Source organism: Glycine soja, chromosome 8, assembly GCF_004193775.1.
Source record: "Glycine soja cultivar W05 chromosome 8, ASM419377v2, whole genome shotgun sequence".
NCBI classification, from domain to species: domain Eukaryota; kingdom Viridiplantae; phylum Streptophyta; class Magnoliopsida; order Fabales; family Fabaceae; genus Glycine; species Glycine soja.
In genome coordinates, this window is record NC_041009.1 from 17,548,026 (window position 1) to 17,568,920 (window position 20,895).

General features: G+C 30.5%; 3 protein-coding genes across 4 annotated transcripts; all 3 read left to right on the forward strand.

The window, feature by feature from the left end:
* Positions 1 to 647: 647 nt before the first annotated feature.
* On the forward strand, positions 648 to 3,677 carry LOC114424480 (transcription factor bHLH25-like). 2 transcript variants are annotated; one of them, XM_028391337.1, is made up of 5 exons: positions 648 to 856; positions 1,098 to 1,202; positions 1,349 to 1,699; positions 2,710 to 3,063; positions 3,284 to 3,677. In XM_028391337.1, the coding sequence occupies exons 2-5, from the start codon at positions 1,143 to 1,145 to the stop codon at positions 3,344 to 3,346; spliced, it is 828 nt and encodes a 275-aa protein (XP_028247138.1). In that variant the 5' UTR covers positions 648 to 856; positions 1,098 to 1,142; the 3' UTR covers positions 3,347 to 3,677. The 2 variants fall into 2 exon arrangements, with proteins under 2 accessions (XP_028247138.1, XP_028247137.1); XM_028391336.1 differs by lacking the exon at positions 648 to 856 and having other exon boundaries at positions 958 to 1,202.
* Positions 3,678 to 7,380: 3,703 nt separating this feature from the next.
* LOC114423966 (U4/U6.U5 small nuclear ribonucleoprotein 27 kDa protein-like) lies at positions 7,381 to 7,839 on the forward strand. Its single transcript, XM_028390860.1, has 2 exons — positions 7,381 to 7,647; positions 7,789 to 7,839. The coding sequence occupies exons 1-2, from the start codon at positions 7,381 to 7,383 to the stop codon at positions 7,837 to 7,839; spliced, it is 318 nt and encodes a 105-aa protein (XP_028246661.1).
* Positions 7,840 to 13,599: 5,760 nt separating this feature from the next.
* On the forward strand, positions 13,600 to 16,766 carry LOC114422683 (transcription factor bHLH18-like). Its single transcript, XM_028389163.1, has 4 exons — positions 13,600 to 13,706; positions 13,796 to 14,281; positions 15,693 to 16,058; positions 16,517 to 16,766. Exons 1-4 carry the CDS (start codon positions 13,671 to 13,673, stop codon positions 16,613 to 16,615), a joined length of 987 nt encoding a protein of 328 aa, XP_028244964.1. The 5' UTR covers positions 13,600 to 13,670; the 3' UTR covers positions 16,616 to 16,766.
* The last annotated feature ends 4,129 nt before the right edge of the window (positions 16,767 to 20,895 follow it).

A 20,895-nucleotide genomic window follows, 5' to 3' on the forward strand; every position in this document is an offset into this window, starting at 1 on the left:
TTCTTCTCTTCCTGGAATACAAATCCACTTTTGTCTTTAACTGATTCCATGCTCCTTTTTTTGTTGGGTTTGTTCACGGGATTTATTCTTTTGGATGTATTTAAACTCATCTGTACACCTTGTACAGGATATCTAATATATATATATAAATTCACCTTTTAAGTTGGATCGTGACATCTTTAAATTGATTGTAATAATTTTTATATTATTAATAACTAAAAATAATCTTATATTATAATTTAAATTATTCTTTATTAATTTTAAACATAATTTATTTAAATGTTTACATCAATAAAAATCTTATTCCACTGGATGATATTGGATTACGCGGTATTACATGACATAATTAAAAATCAAAGTTTTAAAAATATGATTTAACTTGAAATCTCACTTTCTTGAACGTTATTAATTTTTTGTCTTTCTATTCTCTCTTTTATCGAACTAAAAATCATGATGCAATCTACCTTCAATTTGAAGTTTCTTATTAACTTCTTTGTACACAAACTAAAAACTCTACTTAATATCAAGTGTATAGATAAACTTATGTGTGGTTATTTTAGTCTAATTAGTACAAAAAAGAAATAATAATCTTATCCAAATAGAACCAGAGAACTGGTCTCTAAGATTCTACTTAAATTGTTTGGTTGGGAAGAGGCTAGAGACATGAGACAAGCTTCCGGGAGAGGATCTAAACCGGAAACGGAGATACTCCAAAAGAGAAAACTGAGACGCCATGTCCACGTGGATCTTTTTTATAATCAAAAAATTCACAAGCGACACGAATTCCTCCACTGTGCCACATCTTATGTCCCAAGTCCCAACCACAGCCATGCAGCTTTTTGCTCTGTCGTCAATTGTGAGTCCTTTACTCGATTATTAGATGCTCTTCCTTCCCATGGTTCAGTTTTTTTTATAAAAAAATATGATATTGATATAAAATAATTAATTAAAAATATCATAATCATTACACATATAAAATAAATATTTAAATTTTGAACCACTTAATTATATATATAAGGAACACAAGTCGATGTATACTTGGGGCAACCGATTTTACATATTATCTTGTCTCTAGCAACTAAAAACCAACTTCGTAGGTTCAAGAATTAATTTCTTGAAGCACCCAGAAAAGACAGAACGCCATGCTCTCGTTACTTCCTGATATGATGGAGGACTCATGGGAAAACTGGCTCTCTCATCTGGTAATTATTTTTTATTTCATAATTAATATTTTCCTAGCTATTAGCCATTATATATTTAGACTTTATATATAGTATGATCGATGATCTAGATCGATCAATGTGTAACCCGTATCCATTACTTTGGCTTTCATAATTTGTGTTTAAAGGAAATGAATGATGATTTTGGCTGCACCAACGCTGTATCCTTTGATGAGATGGTAAGGTTCAACAATGATAGCTCAAATGTTGTGGCAGCTATTGGGCCAAAAGTGGAATACACTGACTCTTATTTGAAGAGCAGCGAAGAGGAATTTGGAACAAGTTGTTATTGGCCTAAAAGGGGTGTAGAGAACAACCATGAGTTGGAGGCAAAGACAATAAGGGATAACGACAGAGGAACAAAAAGGGCAAGAACCTCTACTGAGACACAGTATCATGTAATGTCAGAGAGAAAAAGGAGACAGGATATAGCGGAGAAATTCTTAGCACTCTCAGCTACTATACCTGGCTTGAAGAAGGTATGAGTATATCTTAGTAATTATTAACTTTTTCATTGCTCACCTAGCCTCATATTTATTAAATATTAATGATCACAGAAACTTTGCTTTTTTCGATCCATATGATGAGCTGAAATCAAGTTGACATTTCAAAACCCAAACACATGTTCAATTGTTCGGAAAGTTTAATGTGTTTCTGATGAGAATGAAGTTTATTTGAATATAAGATTTCGTAGAAATGATCGATCTTAAGTATCCATCACCATTTAGTCGATTTATCGTGGGTCTTTATTAGTGTTTTCTATTATAGTCTTATTACATTTTATGATAGACTTTTTCAACGCATAAACGTAATAGTAATTAAGATTACTGCAATGTTAATGTATGATCGAAGGAAAACTCTATACTGCATTAACTTTTTATAATGAATTTTATGTACTTTATAAAAGAAAATGGCGAAATTTGAATATGCATATAATGTTCACCTGTAAATTAAGGCCCATTTCTTTACTTTTAAAAGAAAAAGCATCTTTGAAGAAAATATATATATATATATATATATATATATATATATACATTTAAAATCTGCAACAATTATATGTTTTTCAAATGCAAAAATCTTTTAAAAAAAATGCTAATTCTTTTTTCACAAATTACAAATAATAATGGTGTAAAAAAAAACTAAATTACAAACAGAATTAGATCGGTTCAATTGTTTTAGTTAGAATTAGAAACAAAGAAATATACAAAAATACAAATCAAATTATTTAATTCCCTCCCTTCAGCCTTGACAAATATGTAGATTAAGGAAGGAAAAAAACTTAAAATGTAATTTCTTTTTTGTAAATTAATATTGTTAGACTTAGAATTTTTATTTTTATTTTTACCCAAGAAGGAATACTATCCTGTCGTATATATAAAAAAGAAAAAGCTAAACTTAGAAATTAGCCCACAGCTTCTTAATGTTTTACATTTTTGCTTTTTGACTTGGGGTAAATATTTGTAATTATTGTTAAAATTAATATATATAGTTAGACAAGGCTACTGTGCTTCGGGAAGCCCTCAACTACATGCAACAACTTCAACAACGCATAGCAGTGCTGGAAAAAGCAGGGGGCAATAAGAATAAAAGTATAAAGTCATTGATCATCACGAAATCACGTCTTTGTTCTGCGTCATGTGAAACAAACTCTATTAGTGAAGTGCTCCCTGAAGTTGAAGCAAGAGGTTTAGGGAAGGAAGTACTCATTAGAATCTATTGTGAGAAACGAAAGGGCATCATACTCAAGCTATTGGCCCTACTAAAAGATCTTCATCTCTCAATAGCCAGTAGCAGCGTATTGCCATTTGGAAACTCTATCCTCAACATTATCATAATTGCTCAGGTAATTAAGCCATGCATGTTGCAAATAGTTATATGGTATTCCATTTTCTCAAGCAATATACAGTAAATTTTTAATTCAAATCTACTACTCTATAATTCTACTACAATTATGTATAACATTCAATTCAAAACTAGTTGTATTAGTTACTTTTATATATATGATTGTATATAATCTATAATTATTTAAAATTATAAATATTTCCATAATTACTATATTGCAGATGAGTGAGAAATACAACATGACGGTGAACGATTTGGCTAAGAGCTTGAAGCAGATCTTTTGAAGTTGTATGAGATGTAGTGTAACTGTGTGATGGAGTTCTCAAATATTTGTTTATTGAGTTGGAAGTTCTTAATTATTCAGGAGCTGGGTAACTGCTTTTTGATTCTTTTTTTTTTCTTTGAAATACTACAATGATGACATATGTAACAACACTGATGTCGGGAGATGGAACCAAAGGAAAACAACCAAGGCCAAACTAATTAAACTCAAAGCTAGATGTGCTGGAAAGGAGGTCCAATCCTGCTATTGGCATGACTAAGGATTAATGGCGTTTACTTTGTTTTCGTGTGTCATATCAATAAAATGATACTTATATGATTGTTTTGGTTTGAGTTTGTTGATTCAAATGCAAATCCTCAAGTTTATATACTTATAAATTTAAATGCACAGTCTATCCAAATAAGACTACTTGGGTTGTCCAATATGTTTGCTTGCAAATTTCCACCGGTGTTGTCAATCCCGCAGAAAGCTAAAAAATTCACCATAAAACATATAATACATCACGTATATTGCATCATTGCATCAAGGTATTACAAATCCACAAGTCTGAATAATAATCAAGCTACCTAGTGAAAATAATATAAAGAGATTGACTAGCTCGTTACAAAATACAAATATAATAAAAACCCAACAAAATACATAATAAAACGTAACCCCAAAAGGCAAATACAAAAAAGATTGGTGTTGCCTTGATGAGTTGATGACCCCCAGCTTAGGAATAAATTAATGATTCTTCTTGCCATCTGCTTCATATGCATGAACACAACAGTTAGAATGGCGAGCATCCGAGCACAAACTACGTGCATATTACACACAAACATAACACCACAATCACAAAAGAATATGCATGCATACACACACATAAAATAGGACGTGCATTAAACAACTTTGTTTACACATATCAAGAAATATAACATTAAGTTCATATATATGGCAGTCAACTGTGATATTATACCAATTATTGCAAGTCAAATCCAATGCTCATGAATAAGACAAACACCACTTCATGGAGCTAAAATCTTCTTATTATTAGAGCAATCAACGACCATTAGGTCGACCATACGACACGTGTCAAAACCATTTAAACCCACACCAAATAAACCAAACAAATCAGTAGTGTAACACTGCATTCGTGCAAGGATGGTCAGGTTTCCATTATACGAGCATTTTGCGCCCCAAGGCCTCTGAACTATATATGTTCACTTATATTTGTCTTTGCTTCTCAAAGGAGTGCAATCTCTCATCCAACAACTTGACACATGGATATGAATGCATGATCTCAACAACAGTGTAATCCATTTATTTGCCTTACACTACAATTTTTATGTCTTTGCTCTTCTCTATCCAAAGCCAAGCTTCCAAAAAAGATGTTATTTATTTTTATGCCAAGTGCTAACCTTAAATTAAAGCTTTTATATATATATATATATATATATATATATATATATAACTTGAATCACTAATTTATGCCCAGAAATTGTAATGTTTAGTCATATTCATCCTTAAAATTAATAAAATGAGTTTAAAATTGTAATGTTTGGTGATTTGGAATGAAGTTTAAGTGATTGAGGAAAGAAAAAAGAAATTATGAATTTAAATTCTCCTACTAACAACTAATATTAGCTAATAAAAAATTAAAAATTATTAACCAATTTAACCATTAAAATTGTAATGATCATTCATATTTGTGCCTAAAATTAAACAATAAAAAAATAGTCCCTGAATTGGAAACCATCAATCAATCTATAATCCCTCAATTATTAGTTGATGTCATCCACCTAATGTCATTAAAAATAATGAATTTACATGTTAAATGCTTGAGTAGCAATTAACTAGACACACATACTGTTGATACTTTGGCAAGTGTACCAATTGCTCTTAAGTAGTAAACCTCGGAAGTCCGAGTATCGTTCCGCAGGAATTTTATTGCATTTATTAGATACTTCTCAATTTGTAAGTAAGAGTAAAATAATAAAAGCAGGAATAAATGTAGGAATAAAGTGCTATTACTAAAACAAATAAGTTAAAAGGAAAGACAATTGATAAAGATGTCAAGACCAGACAAACCCCAATTGGCCTACGATGCATGAAAATATGATATTCATTACCAATGCACTGGTATTAGTTCCACCCACATCTGTTAACTACTTGCCCCTGATGCCTCACGTTGGCAAGCCTATTTTAACTACCTATCTCCCAAATGCCTTTGCGAAGATTCAATAATTAAAATGCATTAAGTTTAAGTTCTAGATGTTGCTTAAATGCATGGGCAGTGGGTTATCATTCTATGTCTAGCAATGGTAACCCAGAGATTCTTTTCTTAAGATGTTCTATTAGGTGTTACCCTTTCCCAAGTGTATAACCCCTAAAACTGATGCATGCATTGAATCTTAAATATTTATTGGGAATTACCCTCTCCCGAGCGAATAAAACTCAAAAGAAATCTAAGAATGAATGCAAGAATACAAGAAAAGACTTAGAACAGAAAAATCTGGAATAAATTCCTTTGCATTGATAACTCTTGAAGCACATCGTACATCGTTGGCTTTTTAGGCCTGCCAGGCCCTAGCTAGGGGATTAACCACTCATGGTCATTGAGGGCTTACAACTGGGGGTGAAAGAAAGAATGGGGATAATAAAACAAAGAATAATAAGAGAGGAAGGAAAGCTCAGGCTTGAAGTACTGAGAGTAGTGCTCTGAGACGAGGTGAAGTTTCCTTGGGACTGCCTCTCTATTTATAGTTGCTGAAGTGGGCTTATGGGCCTTCGTAGTCGTGCTCAGCGCCATACCTCGCGCTTAGTGCGTTCAGATCGCACGCTGGGCGCGTCATGCACGCTTAGCCTGTGCTTCTGTTGGATCGCGCGCTGGGCGCCTAGCTGGGCTTAGCGCGCGTAACGGTTTCTGCTCCTTCGTGCTTAACGCCACGCTTAGCGCCTGCAGTTAGTTGCTCGCTTAGCGCCCCTGTTGGGCTGGGCCTGCTTCAGAATTCATTTTTTCTCTTCCTTTCTGTTGCCATTTTTGCTTAATGTACCCTCATTTTTCGTATCTGCAACCAGAAATTCAGTTTAATTAATTTTTTCAACTTTTAATTATAAATAACTGCTAAATAATTAATTTTAAGTCAAAATTTGACTATTTAACTACTATTAATTCACAATTATTTAGCAGTTATCACATACATAGTTGAAACATTGATTGAATAACATTTTCCCCTTCCTTGTGTCCTTTACTTCCTCTACCTATTCACTTTACATTAATTTTTTAATCTACTCATTAAGAAAATGTTACCAGAGTAATCATAAAATTACATTGTGTAAAACATACATAATTAAACACAAGGAGTCACTACTGCAAAAGGGCTCTTCTATGACATGGGATCAAAGACGGTTCTATAAAATCAATGTCTTAAAAAATATGGTAGTACTTTTGCAAATAATTAAAAAAATTTAAAGATGGTTTTTGTGAAAACTGTCTTTGAAATATTTGTTCAAAGACGATATTTGTTAAAAGTATTGTTGAAATAAGATACTCAACATCAGTTTTATTAAAACTGCCATTATCATCGAAGCTTCTTCTCGTTGTTTTCTCGCACCACCAAAAATCCACACTTTTCAATTTATTTGACCTATTTTTTCAATTTTTGACCTAATTTTAATTTCCCCCAATTTCAGTTGGCAAAGAGATCGTAGATCTGTGCTTGGATCTCATTCGAAAACTCGCAGACAACTACACTGGTCTCCAGGGCTTCCTCGTCTTCAACGCTATTGACAGTGGCACTAGTTTTGAACTCGCGACAGAGAAAGAGAACGAAGAAGAAATAAGAACAACTGTGATCGCAACCATGACTGTGATCAAGGCAGAGACCAAGCATGCAACAAGAGATCTCATTCGAGTTTGCCTGATCGTGGCCGCTCTTGTTACGCATGCTCTCCTTCTCCCAGTGGACCCAGTCCCTTAACCCACTGTAGAAGCATCACCGGAAAGACTTAATGAAGGAGGAGCACAAGGAGATGAAGTAATCAGTGTTGGAATTCATGGATGACATCGTGAAGGAGCAGAAGGAGAACAAAGACAGAGAAGGAGAAGTTGAGGAGAATGAGGATGAGTTGGAAATGATGAAGATGTTTGGGATTCCCACCATATTTGACTCTACCAAGGGGAAACTGGTTCCTGGTGCTGATGTTAATGACGTCAGTGCCATCACCAAGCGCCAACTATGCCAGTATATGAATCGCCGCAACGAATTTAATCGCCCATTGCTTGTTGAGAGGAATCTTGTGCTAGGGTTTTCTTTTATTCATGTATATTCAATTTTATTTTCCTTTTAATTGTTAATTATGGATTAGGGTTTGGTTTGAATTTGATGGTTGTCACTTACAATTAGATTTGGATTTAGCTTAATTCAACATATGATTGAAAATTGAATTGTTTTCCTCTTCCAGACAATGACGATTAATAACAAATTAGCAACAACAATGTTTGTGGATTTGTGATGATAGTTATTATTCATGTTGTTGGAGTGTGTCATTCTTTTTGTATATTGTTCAATTTAATATTCATCTATAGCATGAGGTTAGCTCTATTTTATTTGAGGTTATATAGCTCTCTTGCAATGCTAGAATGTTTTGTCTTGAACATTGATTCACTAGTGTTTTATTATCTGGAACCTTCTCCAAGAGATAAGTCCTAATACTCCCAATTTTTTCTCCTATCATCTTACACCTATCAATGAAAACTATTACACCAAAAATGGAGAGTTTCGTATCCATGATAAATTACTCTAATTTCTCCCCTAGGCTAACAAACACAAGTCAATTAGTAAAATAATTTTTCACTTAAAAACTAACCCTTATTTGTCTTCAATCATGCTTATCCTTAGAGTAAATTACTCTCACCTTGCCTATATTTTACCCTTCTTACACAAATCACTATCCTCCCTCCCCTCTAATATTTTTAAATATATATTTTTTCAAATTTCACAAATCCTAACACTCCCATTGTTATAGCCAACTTAACAACTATGTTAAAAGATGACTGAAATATGCTTTTATACTAAAATATGGGATTATTGGCTTATTTAATTATGCTTATTTGTCTTGCTAGCCTTTCTTATTCTTTTATGATTATTTTGAAGATTTCGAAAAGGACAATTTCATGTAGTAATGCCAATATTTTCTTTCTTTGCCTAAGCTTTTGCTATGATATTCAACAAAATGTCTTCTTGACCTTACATAGTTGTCATTGCTTCTAAAGGATTTTGCAAAAGAAAAGGGTAACTTACCACCTCATTCTACTTCAACACCTACACAATCAGATGTTTTATCTACTCCTAATATCCCCATCGGAAAATTTTGTATTTTGTTTTTACCACATTTAGATCATCAATATTGTTACAAACTTGATATAACATATCTCAAATTTGGATTTTAATTTTCCCAATGTACATTTCATACAACATTGCCAAGCTTGCCCCGGAAAGTACAAGTGCAATCAAGTGCATCTTTTAGACAGACAAGAAAAAAACTTTTGTAGGCATTTTTTCGTACTCAACCAATGCATTAAATTTTTTTATTAGAAATAAGTTAGAGCCATGTTCACTTGAAGGGGGGAGGGGTAGTTTAACTAGCAGCATAAATTGTTATCACAAAAATATTGTGTACGTCACTACTTTATATGGTCATATTTATCTTACTAGAACTTTGCTAGTAGAGAGTATGGTGCATTTTAAAGTCATTTTTTTTCTACTTGTTCATGTGTGTTACTACATTAGTGTTATCTCTCATAACATAAACTTTATTTGGTAAGAGAGAATTTTAGAAGAAACAATATAGGAGATGAATGTCTTATGTTGAATGTCTTGGCATGTTTCTTTTTCTTTCCTTTTTCATAGCACAACCAATACGTGTGCTAACTACTAAATATGAACTATTTTTTATAAAAAAAATATATTGAAATATCTTTAAAAATATTTATATAGTAGTTATTTTTGGCTTAAATGATAGGAATTGATATTTTTATTATTTTTGGCTTGCAGATATGAAAAGAATAGATTAAAAGAAAAAAATATCAAAAAAATATCAAAAAGGAAGATTTTTAGCATCAGACCCAAGTCCACTACAACAACTATAAAAATGGAGTTAAGCCAAGCAGAAAGGAGACCACAACACCACCCCCTCTAGTAGGGGAAATCTTTCCTTCACTTCACCATTTTCTCCCTTTCTTTCTTTCACATCTCTTATTCCATCAGTTCTTATATCTCATCCATTGTAAAGTCATCAATAGCCATGAGTGGCTAAACCCTTAGTTAGGGTTTGACAAGCCTAAAAGCCAAAGCGATATATGATGTACTCTTCACTATTTATCAATGCAATACCAGATGTTTTCTATCCTATTGTCTTTTCTGTTTATCTTTCATGTATTATTCATCTTTTCATTCTTTTAGGGGTTAGGCGCTTGGGAGAGGGTAACTTCTAAATCATATTTAAAGAAAATATGCATGCATTAGTTTTAGGGGTTAGAAGCTCGAAAGATGATAACTTCTAATAGAACAAAAAGAAAAGATTTCATAAGAAAGTCATTGCTAGACAGAATGATAATTTTATGCCCATATAGTTTTGATACTTGTGACTAATTTCAAACGTTAATTCATGTATTCTTTAAACACTGACAAAGACATGTCTATTTATTATTCACATGAAAGATTTTTTTTATTATTTAATTGTTAATAAACTTGATTTATTAAAAAAAAATATAGTCAAGTCTAAAATTGAAAAAGAGAACTAAAATAACAATTTTTTAAAAAAGTGGCAGACAACATGTCTAAATTAAAAAATAGGAAAACTAAAATTATGAATTTTTTAAAAGTAAGAGGTCAAATGTCTCAATTAAAAAATAGGAGAGTTAAAATTATAAATCTGAAAAAATAGAGGACGAAAAAAATGAATTTTAGCCAAAACTTTATGATACCCTACAAGATAACTTTTTTTATGGTATTCAATCAAGACTTTTATGATTATTTTTTTATCACAACACAATTTGGTGAGATTTAATTAAGATTGTTTTCAACAAAAATCTTATGATATTCAAAATCATAAAGATTTAAATGGATTATCTTTTAAGATTAATTTTGATGGATTTCATATGACTTTTTAGTAGAAAGCATAAATACCACACAAAATAAACAATCCAATCCAAACCCTTAAGACTTTCTAGATTTTTTTTTTCAAAATTAATCTTACATCATCTTTAATTCATTTATATATTATGTATTGTGTTATTGATATTATAATTAGGTAAAAAAAGTAATTGATGTTACCTTAAAAACTAAAATAATAAATATTTTAAAATAATTTTTTTCTTCCATAACAATTATAATAAGTCAAAGGGATTTTTTTTATGAAATTTAAGATATTAATTACATTTTTTAATAACTCCAAAACTTTAATTGTAATATGAAATGGAAGGAGTACCAATTAAAAAATAAAATACACTTACAATCATTTTTTAATTAAACCAGCCATATATTAAATATGTAATCAAACTAAATATAAAAATAATTATAATTTTAATCATTAGTTTTTAATCAATGAATATTGCTCCTAATATCCATATCTCTTCAAGCTAGGAATCAAATAGCGTGAAAAATGGTACCAAATACAAAAAACTAAAGGACATGAACTTGATCACCTAAATCCTAATTAATGGTCCCTTCATTTGCAAAAAGACAAAAGGGATTATCTCTGAGTTCACGCTCGAAGGGCGAGGGCTTCTTTCGATCGATGAAAATGTAAAGCAATAATTAATATGATAAAAGTAAATTATATTTTATATATAATTTAAATTAGTTACTGTATTATTTTTAAATTATTTAAACTATGATAAAATTAAATAAACTCTAATGCATAGTATATAATTTCCTTTAATTATTTAAGATTTTACTTTTTATATATTGCAAAAAAAAAATTATACTATCACTAAATTGAAAATCACTTTAAAATATTTTTTTAAAAAAATTATAAAAATCAATAATTTTATTATATACTATAATTTATAATTGGATGATAGCATAAAAAATGTTTACAATATTAGTATGCTCTAATCAAATTATTTATTTAATATCTCTAATCTTTATTTATGAAAAAAATATTTTTTAATCATATGAACATTTTGTTTACTTTTCAATAAATTGAATAGAAATTTCATTACAATTTAAGAAAAATGCTAGCAACATTTCTAACATATTTTTGTTTATGGAATAAAATAAGAAATGAGACAGCATGATCATGCATTTTTCAATAAATTTCATCAAATAGTATATTACAAAAAATTTGTTACAAAGTATATTGTTGAAATTTCTCTCGATACCCACAAACATCAATGTAATCATCATTTTATTATTTAATCGTGGTATCTACAGATATAAGTATTAGAATTTTAATTTAAAATATTAAAACTTACTTTAATTAATAAAATTTTAATCATAAATAATTAATAAAAATGAAGTTAATATTGATTAAATATTTGAGTTTTTAATTTTAATATTAAAAATAAATTTTGCATGCGTTGATTTTTTTATCTAGTTTTATGTTGAATTAATAATTAATATGTTATTTTAATTTGATATAAAAGCTGATATGATGTATATAAAAAAAATCGTAATTATGACAAAAAAAAACGTGAACATCTAGAAAAATTATTTCATTTTTAACAATTAAAACTTGGATTTGTGATATAAAATAGATAATAGTTTAGAAAACATATTTCATTTTTAATAGTAATTTCCAAAGTGCGCCATCCCTGTGCAAACTCATCCGGTCACCGCTAAAACAATGTTAATGAGAAAACAGTTTTTACTATAAATTTTAATATTTGATTTTCCTGTACACACACTAATATTTCTGTTATGCCACGTGAATAAGAGGTATAGTTGTGACATGCATAATCAATATATTCGGGGCCGCAATTATTATTTTAGGAGTAAGGACATGATCACCAAGTATTATTTTCCGTGTATGCATGCAAGGAATTCTACATCAACACATAGCATCCGGAAATTAAATTGATTTCCTTTAATAATTGTATACTATTAAAAATATAAGTGTAATTATCTATTTTACTAAATCAATTCTCCTATTTTTTAATTTACTATTTAAGCTTTCATATATCTCAAAATTTATATTATTTTAATTTCTAGAGTTGATTTTGACAGTTCATCATTAAAATTTAAATATTGATTATGATCAATATTTTTTTAAAAAATAAAAATTTAAAAAATTGTTTAAGTAAGAATTAAAAATCATGGTTCTTGAAATAAAAAACACATTCCTTTATCATTACACCCAAATACTCATTTAAATATTTGGTGCAAAAATAATATAAATATAAATTTTATGTGAAAATAATTCACAATTCAAATTATATTTTTTAATTTATTATATTTTATAATTTTATAAATTATTTTTAAAATATAATATATAAGATTAAATTTTATTTTCACATAAATTTTATTACTAAAAATATAATATAAATTTTTAAAAGATAAATATAATTACTAAATTACAATCATTAGTTTAAAAGATAAATATAATATATAAAATAAAAATAAAGCTTATATAAGTATATATATTTTAATTTATACGAAAATAGAATTTAATCTTATATATTATATATTATATAATATATAATATTATAAAAATATAATAAATTAAAAAAAATAAAATTTAAATTTTAAACTATATTTCGTACTAAATATTTAAATGATCAAGTGGATGTGATGGTAAAAGAGTATGTCATCACTTCAAGAATCATTTTAAAATGGTAATGTGAGACAAATTTTGTAATTAAGCCTCAATTTTTTTAAAAAAAAATGTTGATTTAACATCTTTTATAGTTATTTATACTGTATTTTATAAATAACATTTCCTAGTTGGAGTTGTCTTCCATAAGTTAGAGCGGGAGAAATTTAGAAAGAAAAAGAAAAAGTAAAGATGAAGAGAAATAAACAAATAGGGAGGAAGGCATCCCATCCAGCAGAAAACTTGTGAATAGAAAATGCAGTTTCAAAAACAATGTCTCTCGCTTTTGAAACCATCCATCAGTAAATAGTGAATAGTGAATAGTAGAGGTTGTGGAACTCGGGCTAATCATAGTGACCCATCCATCAGCAATGGTCCCACACAGCAGCGTTCCCCCTGAACATTATCAGTCATCCAACGGCTGACATTTAAGTTGCGTGAAAAACGAGTAACATCTTGTCCCCACTCGATTCGACTCATTATTATTATACATCTCAAATAACATCACATCACACATCTTCCACCTTACTATGGAGGAGCCATGGGAAAATTGGCATCTTCACATGGTAAAGCCACATCATCATTCATCACTATTACTACTTCAGCATCGAAATTAAATCTTATTATTGTTTCTTAACTTTTTTCGTCGATGTAGGAAATGGATTGCGGGAACGATTTCTCAGGGAAGTGTCACGGCACTCACGATGACGAGTTCCTCAGAGACATCCTTCTTCAGCAACCACCTGCGGCTTTCTCGTCCGAAAGCGAAAGCGATCACTCCTTCCGCCCTGTCGTCCAAAACACTACCATCACCAACGACGGCGCCGTCAAAAGCAACAGCTCTCAAAACTCTTCCAAACGACCTCGTCCTTTGTCCACTCCCAGGACTTACATTCTGTCCTTCGACAACTCAACCATGCTTCCGGCCTCACCCGAACCCCGCCTCCGCTCTTCCAACAATAATTCCCCTTGGCCTCCGGAAAGCCCAGGCCCAGAACCTAGAAGGCCCATTACTGGAGGAGCTAAGAAGACCAGAACCTCTTCTCAGACCATCGATCACATAATGGCGGAGAGACGAAGGAGACAGGACCTCACTGAGAGGTTCATAGCACTCTCAGCCACCATTCCCGGCTTGAGCAAGGTAATTAATTCATTCATTTAGTCAATTCAATTTTATATTCTCAAAATGCAGATGCCAATGCCACACATGCATCACTTTAATTACTTCTATTTTTCCTATACGATCACTTTAATTATTATTATTGTTAAAAGATGAAATCTAACTTGATATTATTAATCTTAATCTTCACCCACGATCCTACTTAGCTATTGAAGTATACTTGATATAATATTTTCGACATCAATTCTTATTTTTTACAGATAAATGAATGAAGCTTGAATTCAACTTAAAATCTAAATCAACAGCGTTCTTAACTGTTCCTTAATTATTAACGTACTATCCATGGCTCAGCATAAGCATCAGTCTTGGAATCCTATAGTGGATTTCTATCTTTTAAGTTTTTCTTTTTAATTCTTATCGATTACTAACCCCTACTGAATACAATTACTTTTTATTAAAATATAAATTAATTAAAAGTGCATAATTTTGGCAATCATGAAAGCAAAAGTGGTCATTATATGCCACCAGATCATTATTATGGAGTCATTTCGTATGCGTCACCCACCATTTGCAATATTCTATAATATACTCTCATTAATTTCTCATTATAATATTAAGCATAGGACATGATAAAAAAATCTGAATCTTGTAGCAAAAATTTTAACAACCGTATTTTTTACGTCCAATTTGTTACCATACATTTCATCCCGTTTACTTCACGGTAAGGAACATTGTAAGCATCCAACTCATTTTTTTGTCGGTTTAGGTAAAGAGGATAAAATAAAATAAAAGTGGATATATTTATTGAGTGGTTGATAATATTTTGTCATTTTTATAAATAAAATATTAATATGGGTCTATTCCAAAATAATTTATGGGTATGAATTTTTTTTTATCGTTGACTAGTTAAAATTACACGATTGATTAATAGATTTAAAAAGAATTTGTCACACTCTCCTTAAACTTTAAATTATTTAATTTTGATGGGTCAATGATAAAAAAAAAATCTGTACCAATAAAATATTTTGAAAGAAGCTCATATATTAATATTTTATTTATAAAAATATAAAAAATGATTGACCACTCTTTATTTATAATTAATTACTTACCTTTAAAAGGAGAATAGGAAAAGGCTGCGAATTTTTGGTATATGATTAGGGTGTGTGTCTTGTTATCTATGTCCTACAAAATAACTATTTATAATCAATTACTTACCTTAAAAAGGAGAATAGGAAAAGGTTGCAAATTGTTGTGTATTATTAGGGAGTGTCTGGCTTGTTATCTATGTCCTACAAAATAACACTCTAAGTCACCACGCGATGAAAACCACGTGGTAATGTTAAAACCACAAGATTACAAAATAAACATGGAGCCCCTAAAGAGAGAGAAAGAATGATGAAGTGATTTGTGATTGTAAAGTTTCCATATATAGACGGACAAGGCCTCTGTACTTCGAGCAGCAATCGATTATTTGAAACAACTTCAAGAAAGGGTACAGGAACTGGAGAAACAAGACAAAAAAAGGAGTAAGGAGTCAGTGATATTCAACAAGAAACCCGACCCAAATGGAAACAACAATGAAGACACCACCACCTCCACTGAAACGAACTGTAGCATCCTTCCTGAGATGGAAGTAAGAGTGTTGGGGAAGGAGGTGCTCATTGAGATCCACTGTGAGAAGGAGAATGGTGTTGAGCTAAAAATATTGGACCACCTTGAGAATCTTCATCTCAGTGTCACCGGTAGCAGTGTCTTGCCATTTGGAAATTCTTCTCTCTGCATTACCATCACAGCTCAGGTATGCTATATTGCTATGCATCAATCAACTTCCATGTTCTAAAATTTCTAGCCTGCATAGTTATTAATTAGTATTATATATATTATGATTATGATAGCCCTGCTAGATTATTGCTTTCTAGACACATGTATAACTTAAAATATTGAATTGATGTATATACCACTTAGCGTATGTTTGATTTCATGTTGAATTATCTTGAATCACATTGAAGTACCAGCTAATTTAATTTTAGGTAAAAAAATTATATGTTGTTAAAAATTGATTGTATAGGTTCATAATTGATTTTTAACCAAGTTAAAACAACATCATATCACTTTTGTATTGAATAAAAAAATTTATCATGTGTTACCATCAACTTTCTTTTAAAAAAATCATTCAAACATAAATCACATAAATTCAAAATTAGTTTCCTTACAAATACATTTTGTTAACACTTGTCCAATTTATATGTATTGCAGATGGGTGAGGGGTACCAAATGACAATGAATGATCTAGTGAAAAACCTTAGACAAGTGCTCTCAAAATCACATTTGCTAAGCGACAGTGATCCGTACTAGTGTATCAAACACCGAGTTGTAATGTTTGGAATTGGGAAAGTTTTGGATTTATTACTCTCTTTGATTTTGGCTTGTTTTCATGTTGATCGTAACGTTAATAAACAAACATTGTGTGTCTGAAAGGAATTTATGCCCCGCATCTACCCTGATATCCCATTATTGTGAAAACGAAATTTCTTTTTACTTTGTCAAATACATAACCATCAGAATTCAGAACAGAGGCATATACTATTATTTATAGAACAGATAGTCGAGCAAGCATTAAGGAAGGAATTGTTGTGAGGAATGGATTACGAAAATGGGCGTGAAATTATGTTCAACCAGATCCCGGTCCCACGTTTTAGCTTATTAAATACTATGTCAATTGGTCTTTGAATGTAGATCATAGAGGTTGCCATCGACAAATCTTAAATGGTCTTAGTTCACTTAAAAAAACTAATTTTATTAAGAAAAGTATTTTTTTCTAAATAAAATATAAACGGACCTAAAGTATATTGACAACCTGTTGGTGAAAAATGTTAATAATATATGTTTTAGTATATTCTTTATCATTAACTAAAATTCATTTGAAAATCACAAAAATTTGTGGGTTTTATTATTTATATAATAATTTGTGTTCATAATTTTATAATTTTTTTAATAATTTGTATCTTATAATAAAATTGAAAAGTTTATTAAAAATGATGTGTTGTTAACAATTCTCAACTGTCCAGTTAATTATTACAATATTACTCTTTTAGTATAAGTAGGTTGAATTTTTTAAGTCACAAAATGACTGAGTGGTCCATAACCTCATAAACTTCATAAATGCATTCACTTCATTACATATGGGTGTAACAAATAAATTTGACTTTTACTGGAGCACATTCTTTCAATTTTGTTAAAAAAAACACCAAAACTTTGTGGTTACATTCCTTTCTTTCAAAAAATTCTATTTTAGGCATCTTATAATCGATCTGAATCTCCAACCTATTCCATTGTGTGTGTAGAATATGAATTTAATCAATCTAACCATTGAATAATTTGATACTACAATGACTCCAATGTGTGTGTAGTATTATATTTCTAGTCATATATATCAAATTTTATAATTTTTTTTAACAAGGCCAATAAAATTACATAACCCAATGAGTAGCATATTTCTGAATAGCACCTATACATAAAAGGCCAACAATGCACAAATCACCTACAGATTCAATAATGCAGTAAACACCTAAGAAATGCTTGTATACGATTCAATTCTCTCTTAAAAATTAAAAATGCTATAGCACCAGTACATCTCAAAACATAAATCCAAATCTCACCCGATTGATACTTGGAAAGCTGAAGAAGAAATGACAAAACCTCTTTATATATGGTATGTTTATATTTTCTTGCTATTCATTCATATTTTTTTCTTCTACAAAATTCGTATTTAAAACTTTACTGTTAACTTATTCGCAAGTGAACCAATTTTATCACAAATAGTAAAGATTAAAATGGAAATCCAAATGTCGAATCAACATGAACTTTGGTTGTACTTTAGTGATGCAAGCTCAATTATTAAACAATGAGAAGAAATAGAAGAAGAAAAGATAAGGAATTGTGAGTGTGAAAATTGGGGGTAAAAGAAAAAGAAAAAGAAAAGGATAACTAGGTAAACAATCATTTAAATGCAAAAGGATAAATTCAGAATGTGATAATATTGGGGACTTAATATGCTGATAACTGTGAAATTTGAGTTAATTTGATAGTCAATTTTGGCTAAGAATGATTACAATTTCTTTACTTTGTTGTTGTTTTTAATGAAATAATAAAGAAATTAATATTTTTGCAGTTTTTGATGAGTATACGTTAAAAGAAGAAGATTTCAAGTGCTTTTGAAAAAAATTGATGCAAAAATTGGAAGAAAAAGCCTAGAAGAAAAATTGAAAGAATTGGACAATTCATTTAGCGTGCAATCCAGGCTTAGCACGCACCCTCGCTAAGCGGGAAAGCTTAGGCTTAGCGCGAAAAAGGCCTATGAGGAAGCCCAAAGGTGCGCTTAGCGCGAAAGCCCACGCTAAACGCGAGGTTGCGTGAAAATTAAGCTACCTTAGACCTATAAAAGGAGTAGGAAGTAAAGGAGAATGACATCAATTAATCCCTACACACCTACACACCACCCGGAGATTCAGAGCTCTCTAATGAATACATCCTAAGCCTGAGCATCTCTAATAGGAGAAATCTTCTTTCTATGTCCATTATCCCCTTCTCTTCCTTTATCTATCTCTTTTCTTCTATCCACATCAGCCCCTAAAGTGTAAAGCCTCTCATGACAATGAGAGGCTAAAATCCCATTGTTGGGAATCTCGCAGATGTTACTTTTTCTTATTATCTATTTAATGCAATCATGTTTCTATTGCTCTTTTTTGTGCTTAATTATTTATTATAGTCTGGCCATCCATATAGTGATTAGGGGACAATGCATTAAAAAATGATTATTTTCTAAAGAACTAGGAATAGGTATCTGAATGAAATCATTGCTAGAAATAGATTGATATTTGTTTAGCCTATTTCATGCATCTCTAATCTTAATGTGATTTATTAATTTTATCTTTCCAAAGAAATTTGGAAGAAAATAATAGATAAATGAGGCTATTTGTGCGGGAAACGAGATAGAGTATCATAATAGATGAAGGTAAAAATTGGGATAACATTAGATAGAGAAAATCATTAACATAGCATCACAAGTAGTTTTGGCATGTTAGGTCCCAACATATTTGCATTTTGAATCATCTTTTTATCATTTTTTATCTTTTACTTTTCTTATCTTTTACATCAAAATCTCTTATTTATTTTATCTTTTACTTTTTTATCTTTAAATCTCTTATCTTTTATCTTAAATCTTTATCTTATCACTCACCTCTCTTTATCTGATATTTTAAATTCCTTATCTCGTGCTTCTAAATTGGATTTGAATCAATCTAAGTACAAACAAAGTCTCTGTGGATTCGACACTCGGACTTCCGAGTACTTTACTGTTTGAGACAATTTGGTACACTTGTCAATGAGTTAACATATGTCAAAACTACTTATAATGTAATGTAAAAGATTTTCTCTATTTAATGAAATCCCTATTTCCACCCGCATCTACTAAATTACTCTGTCTTTAGTTTCCGCACAAAGAATTTAGTTTATTTATCCTTTTTCCCAAATTTCTTTACAGAGTTAAAAAAAAATAGCAAACCGCATTAAGATAAGAGATGCAAAAATTCTTGGGCAAAACAAATGTCAATCTATTTCTAACAATGACTTTATTTAGATACTCTTCCCCAGTTCTTTAGAAAATAATCAGTTTTAATGCATTATCTTCTAAACATTATATGGATCATCAGTCCATAATAACATAAAAGCACATAAAAAAACAGAATTGCATTAATAAATAATAGGAAAGAATTACATTACAAGAGTTTGGTCTCCCCCAAATTAAAAAATTTGTTTATCCTCAAGCAAAAACAAAAATGAGAGTAGACTTCGAATGCTCCAACACTTTCAATGGCTGCAATTTTTCAAATTCCCTTAGCTGGACCTTCTTGCATTTGCCATGATCTTGCAATGGAAGCACAAATAAACATTGAGATAGAATTGGTTAGTAGCATAAATCAATCAGGTCGGTTTGCCTTACTTTTCCTCACAAGACTTTAGTGTTTCTCTCTGCACTCAAGTATCTTGCGTGAATGTTTAAAATTCTACGACCTGCAATTAATGTTCCCAATTTTGCACTTCATCTTAGTAAAAGTTATCCTACTTACACTTGGTGGATCACTAAGGACTTTTATTGGCTTGCAATGTGGCTTGGGCTAATCAAAGAAATTATGATTTTTCTGAGATTTCAAAAATTAGGGTTATAAGAGAGCATTTATCCTAGAAAACTTCCACTTATTCCGCCTAGGCATATTTATTTTTCAACCTCAATTTATTGTTTTTTAACAGCACTTATGACACCTATTTATTTTTTGCCTTTTTTTTTAACAACACTTATGAAACTCTACCCTTTATTTTTTTAAAACTTTGGGCTTACAAGCTTTTTGAGGGTGTCTTATTGTGTGTTGTTTTACCTTCTTGAGACAATTTTTTACCTTAACCCTCCCCTAAATTAGGGGTATATCATGACTAAAACCCTTATGCTCTCGTAAACCCTAAAACAAGGTAGGAGATAATTAAAGTAGGCTTAGAGATTTTACAAAAGACATGATTATGATTTTTGGCTCAAATAAGGTGCAAGGGATAAATTTTTATCAAAGGCTGGCTTTTTGGCT

What these genes read in the sequence shown, in the direction of transcription:
- LOC114424480 (XM_028391337.1), top strand. Translation starts at nt 1,143, where the DNA reads ATGCTCTCGTTACTTCCTGATATGATGGAGGACTCATGGGAAAACTGG. An exon ending in AAAACTGGCTCTCTCATCTG is followed by an intron (nt 1,203 to 1,348) that starts GTAATTATTTTT and finishes TTGTGTTTAAAG; the next exon opens with GAAATGAATGATGATTTTGG. An exon ending in CTATACCTGGCTTGAAGAAG is followed by an intron (nt 1,700 to 2,709) that starts GTATGAGTATAT and finishes TAATATATATAG; the next exon opens with TTAGACAAGGCTACTGTGCT.
- LOC114423966 (XM_028390860.1), top strand. Translation starts at nt 7,381, where the DNA reads ATGGATGACATCGTGAAGGAGCAGAAGGAGAACAAAGACAGAGAAGGA. An exon ending in TAGGGTTTTCTTTTATTCAT is followed by an intron (nt 7,648 to 7,788) that starts GTATATTCAATT and finishes TTCCTCTTCCAG; the next exon opens with ACAATGACGATTAATAACAA.
- LOC114422683 (XM_028389163.1), top strand. Translation starts at nt 13,671, where the DNA reads ATGGAGGAGCCATGGGAAAATTGGCATCTTCACATG. An exon ending in AAAATTGGCATCTTCACATG is followed by an intron (nt 13,707 to 13,795) that starts GTAAAGCCACAT and finishes TCGTCGATGTAG; the next exon opens with GAAATGGATTGCGGGAACGA. An exon ending in GCATTACCATCACAGCTCAG is followed by an intron (nt 16,059 to 16,516) that starts GTATGCTATATT and finishes TATGTATTGCAG; the next exon opens with ATGGGTGAGGGGTACCAAAT.